Source organism: Crocuta crocuta, unplaced genomic scaffold (assembly GCF_008692635.1).
Source record: "Crocuta crocuta isolate KB4526 unplaced genomic scaffold, BGI_CrCroc_1.0 scaffold50, whole genome shotgun sequence".
Classification (NCBI taxonomy): Eukaryota; Metazoa; Chordata; class Mammalia; order Carnivora; family Hyaenidae; genus Crocuta; species Crocuta crocuta.
The window spans coordinates 7,705,270-7,710,623 of record NW_027527428.1 but is presented as its reverse complement, the minus strand read 5'-3'; the positions used below and the strand labels follow the sequence as shown (position 1 = coordinate 7,710,623).

Sequence of the window (5,354 nt, the reverse complement as noted above, 5' to 3'; positions counted from 1 at the left end):
GGTGGGGTGGCAGGGGGTTAGAACTGCTGCCAGAACATTCCACAACCCAAGGTCAGCGGGGTAGCTGGCAGATGTGCCTGAGCATCTGGTCCAGTTAGGAAAGTAAACACAGAGCAAAGCCAGGGGAAGCCTCTCCAGCCCTGCCTCCTGTCTGGGAAGCAGGTGCAGTGAAGCCCACCTGACTGATCTTGGAGGAGCTTAAAAGTCCCCTCCCCTTTTCCNGCAGGCCCCTGCCTGGGCCCCTGTGGCCCCTCCTGCCTGTCCCTCACCTGCTCCTGGAGGCCCCCAGCCCAGGCGCCCACGGGCAGCCTCTCTGCCGCCTGAGGCCCTGTCCTTCCCCAGGCCCCCCAGACTCAGGGGCAGTGGCTGTGGACATCACCTCCCCGCGCCTGCCGCTGTTTGCCCCCAGCCCTGGCCAGAGTGACGTGGCGCTGCGGGGCGGTGGCTCATGCAGGCAGGGACGCCAGACGCCGCCTGTGAAGGGACCGGCGGCCAGAGGCACCGCCAGGGCTGGGGGTGGGGCCCCCCCCGGCCAGACCTGGCGGGCCCCGCGCACCCTCAGCCGCCCGGGAGCCGGGGCGTCCCAGCAGCGCCGGTGGCTGCAGGCCGAGCTGAGGGTGGCCGCGCGGGGCCCGAGGGCAGCACGCCACCCGCCCTGTTACTGCGCCTGCTCTTCAGGTGAGGCGCCCGGCCAGGGGCAGCCCCGGGGGCCGCTGGGCCCAACGCGGCGCACATCCTCGCCCTGTTAGGGTGCCCGGCCCGGGGGGGCACCTGCCCTCTGCCATCTTCCAGGCTCCCAGCCCCAACCCCAGGCACAGTGGGCACTTCTCAGGCCCCAGCCTGGAGGGCGACTCTGCCCAGGTCTCCCCAGCCCCTCCTCTTCTCTGTCCGTGCCATGAAGACCATCCTTGTGCTGGCGGCCCTGGGATACTCTGTAGCTCAGGCTCCCCAGCACCCCCTCCTCTTGGCACCAGAACTCCCTCTGTGACACCCCCCGTGACTCCTCCACAGCCCTCCGCACCCCAGGCTTCCCTTGGGGTTCCTCTCTTTCCTTTGCTCCCACATCCAGTCCCAGGCACATCCTGGGCCCTGTTGCCCTGGGCCACGGCCCCCTAAAAGTGGGAGAGCCTCTGCCCACCCCAGTGCCTGGATGGGTGCCTGGAACACAGCAGGTGCTCCTTGAATGACACTTGGGAGGTGATACCCCCACACGCCAGTGGAGCCGCCAGCCCTGGCCCTGGTCTAGCCTCCTCTCTGCCCGTGAAGTGGCCAGAGGGAACCTCCCAGACCGCTGCTGTGGTCCAGTGCCCTGGCTGGGCCTCAGTCCTCTCTTTCTTGGCCACCATTCTGGCATCGTCTGCTCAGGTGGGCTGCCTGGTGGCCCAGCTGACATAGCTCCAGCCACATACTCTGCACCTGACCTTACACCCAACCTTACACTGGGCCCTGCATCCCTGCCGAAGTGTGGTTCTCTAGGGATCAAGCTCCAACTCAGGCCGCCCCTCTATGGTCGTACCTGATGTTACCGCCCCCTTCAGTCCCTCTAATCTCAATGTGGAGCCTTCCGGGCCCAGGGGACAGAGGTAGAGACCCCAGGCCCTGCCAGGCACATTGGAGGTACCAGTAATTTCTGACGTAAAAGGCGTCTTGGCCTTCTGCATGCCAGAGTGGAGGGCAGGAGGATGGCAGCCAGAACTTGGCCAGGGGCCAGGGCTGTGTGCCAAGTGTGAGCGTCCCTCTAGCCCGTGGGGACGGCAAGGCCTTGCCCAACCTTCCTGCTCTGACCGCAGCCCCCCCTCCCTGGTGACTCAGCACTGAGAGCTCGGCGGAACCACCCGGCAGCCTTGGAGGGAGGGTGGGATGCGGTCCGGGGACGTGACACGGGTGCCCGGTCCTGTGCCACACACCGGGACGCCGGCTCTTGGACGGGTTCCCACTGGGCAGGCGGGGCCGGGCCCTGTCCCGGCCGTGTGTGGGCCACACAAGCCCCCCGGCTGCTCTCGGCCAGCTCCAGAGAGGTGACGCTCATGGCGTCTCCAGGCATCAGTGGTTGAACCCGCCAGTCCTGTGGGGTCCCCCAGCCCGTGGGAATCACCTCACAGCTGCGTCTGCATTGTGGGCAGGACAGCCAGGAGGGTGGATGGCAGCCCCACGTCCAGACGGCCTTGGGCGCTCGCAGGGCCCGGCCTCTTGGTGCCGCTTTCTCTCCGGCCTCAGGGGGCACTTCCAACAGCTCTGTGTCCCCTCTGGGCTCTGAGCTGGGAAACGACTACCCCGAGGCCCGGTGCCCTCACCCCCCCGGGCGCACCCCTTCCTGGTGGTGGGGCTGTGAGCCTGCCGCCCGCCCAGGTCACGGGGCACCCCTTGTTCTTGGGGGCAGGGACCACGTAGCTGGCGGTCCAGGGCGCACGCTGCGGGTTGAAGGACGTCTCTGGCCAAACCCCCTGCCGGGCCCGTCTTCCCCAGGGTCCCACCAGGCGGTGGCCCAGACCGCAGGTGGAGGCCCAGCCTTTCCCACCCCAGCACGTGAGCAAATGGAGAAGTTGCCACAGGCCCACCATGGTGGGGAGGGGGTGAAGTGCGGGTGTTTCCCAACCCTGGAAGGAAGTGACTTGCTCAAGACCATGCAGGTTTGTGCCCGCACTGACCCAGCCCCCGGTTCCTGTGCTTTTGGGACCCCGCGGGAGGCCTGCGAGGGGCGCCCCTGGCGAGCTCAGCGCTGAGCGCTGTGAGCTCCGGGGTCAAAACCGGAGGAAGGACCTGGAGCTGCGGGCCCTCCTCGGGCCTCTGGTGCTTTCCGCGCCCCCTGGGCCACTGTCCTAGCTTCCAGGCCAGCCTCCCCACCCAGTGGGCACGCTGGCCACCAAGTCTGGGTGTATTCGGGCATCCTGGAGCCACAGCCCAAACCCGGCCCCTTTGAGCCCGATCCTTCCTGGCTTGTGACACCCGGCGATGGAGTCAGCCTGCCCCCCGGTGTTGAGATCCGCTCTGGGCTTAGGCGCTGGGGCTGTGCCGGAAGCAGGATAGCCCCTCTGACCTCGGTTTCCTCATCAGGAAAGTGGGGAGAGTTCTAGAACCACTCAAATGGTGGCTGTGAGGGCTCCATGCAAAATGGGGGGTCACCCCACCTGACACACCAGGAAGCAGGGCCCCTCAGAGCCCCTCCCTGGCCCCCAGTGACCCTCCAATGTTGTTATTACCCCACAAACAAATACTGAGCTCCAGCGTGTGCTCTGGGTGCAGAAACAGTTCCATCTTGGCTGTGCTAGCTGCTACGGGGCCGGCCAGGTCCCCTCAGCCTCCCCTGCTCCGTCTCCGCGTCTGTGACGGGGTGACCACAGGGTGGCCGGTGGGGGAGCGGGCACCAGGAGGCTGTCGGCGGTGCAGCCGGCGAACAGTCTGTCGCAGGTGAATGGTGGCTCCAGAGGGCGAGCTCCGGTCCTAGCCGCCAGCTCTCTGAGATGCAGCCTTGCTTGGAAATAGGGTGTGTGTGGATGTAACCAGTGGAGACGAGGTCACGCTGGAGCGGGTGGGCCCTAATCCAACATGACCGGCATCCTTATAGAAAGAACACCACGTGGAAGACAGAGATGCAGGGAGAAGGCCATGTGCCGACGGGGGCAGAGACGGGGTGACGTGGCCCCACATCAAGGGACACCGAGGGTCGCTGGTAAACACTAGAAGCTGGAGGAGGGAGGAGGAGCCTATCTAGGACCTTCAGGAGGAGCAAAGCCCTGTAGCCACCTTGATTTTGGACCTGTGGCCTCCAGCACCACTGTCCTAAGCCCCCCAGCGTGTGGTCATCTGTTACGGCTGCCCCAGGGCACCGACGCGCAGTCAGCCGTCAGGCAGCAGTGGGGCCGCGAGACCGCGAGGCGTGGCCTGACCGCTGGGGAGCGCTGGGGGAGGGAGGCGTGCAGCAGCCGGGGGCCAGAGATAAGGCTGCAGGGGTCAGGCTACTCGGGTTGCTGCGCGTGGGTGTCCCGGGGGGCCTGGGAGGCTGGGGGATGGCGGGCTCTGGGTAGGTGGTCGCTAGATGCTGGGTCAGTGAGTGAGGGGATGAGGCCGTGAGGGGCCTGGGCTGCAGGTGGGCGCTGCTGAGAGGGCACCGGCCAGACAGGGGTGGAGGCTGAGGAGGGCCCCGCAGGCCTGACTCTGGCGGCCAGGATGTCCCTGTGTCTCCCCACAGGCATCTGCTGGGCTGCTGGGCGTGGGGCACGGGCCAGGAGCCCTGGGGAGGCTGTGCCACAGGCCGGGAGACAAGGTCACGGACTTCAGAGGGGCTGTGGGGGCCGGGCACAGGTGAGGAGGCCCCTGGCAGGGNTCCATTTTATTGGCTGTGTGACATGTGAGGGGAGGGGAGTACCACCCCTCTCTGGGCTGGGAACCCCAGAAGCCTTTACCTGGGGTTCCCGGGAGAGGATCAGGCGTTCTGATATTCGGATATCGGAGGAGGGGCCGGGAGGTGCATGTCCCACAAAAGGGCAGTAGGAGCTGGTCCTTCTCGTGAGAAGCAAGGCCATGCTGTGCCTTCGGGTTAACACTAGGGACAGGCTTGGGGTCGGCACTGGCGTTATCACAGGGTCAGGGTTGGGGTTGGGGTTAGTATAGGGTTGGGGCTAGTGTGGGGCCGGGCTTGGGGGCAGTGTTGGGTCCTTGTAGAGTCAGGGTTGGGGACCTGGGATAGGGAGGCAGGGAGCTCACGTTGTTAGGATTTGTTCTCATTCGAACAGGCAGGTCCCAGCGGCCCTTTTGTTTACCCAGACACCCCCTGGGGCCCCTTCCCTGGGGCTGAACCGGGACCTGAGCGGTTCAGTGTTCTTTCTGAGCCTCTAAGCAACCGGGAAGGGAGGACGTTCTCCCCATTTAATGGAAAACAAAGCGAGTCCAGGAAACTGTAAGACAGGAGTGGACCAGGATTTGCACCCTGGCTCTGTCACCCAGGGTGACAGCGGGTGACCCTGGTGCGCGGGCGGCGAGGGTGCCCAGGGCCTGTGGGTGGCCAGAGGTTTCCGAGACCCTCTGCAGCTCCTCCAGGCAAGCACGGCTATTTTCACTTGGGTTCTGTGCAATGACAGGTTCACATCTTCCATTTTTCATGAGGCTTGAATTATTGATCTGCTTCTGATGTTTCATAACTCGGAGGCCTCCCTCCAGAAGCACAGCCTTTCTTACCAGGAACTGGCTTGGGACGTCTGCTCAGCCCTGGCAGGGCCCCTCGGGGACTGGCCCTGGGCAGCCAGCGGCCGTCCAGGGGGAGCAGACAGACGGGAGGGGCGGCAGGAGGGTGGCAGCGACTGGCCCCTGGGCCCACTTACTGGGCGCGTTGGGTCTTCAGGCCGCGTGGACCCTCG

General features: G+C 65.7%; 1 protein-coding gene across 1 annotated transcript in view; it reads left to right on the top strand.

The window, feature by feature from the left end:
* The window catches only part of CCDC57 (coiled-coil domain containing 57), a 107,738-nt gene that overhangs the window by 8,694 nt on the left and 93,690 nt on the right, over positions 1-5,354 (top strand). Inside the window, exons 6-8 of the mRNA XM_077756610.1 lie at positions 343-678; positions 2,467-2,630; positions 4,190-4,302. Of these exons, the coding sequence (XP_077612736.1) occupies positions 343-678; positions 2,467-2,630; positions 4,190-4,302 (613 nt within the window). The remainder of the gene's footprint in view (positions 1-342; positions 679-2,466; positions 2,631-4,189; positions 4,303-5,354) is intronic.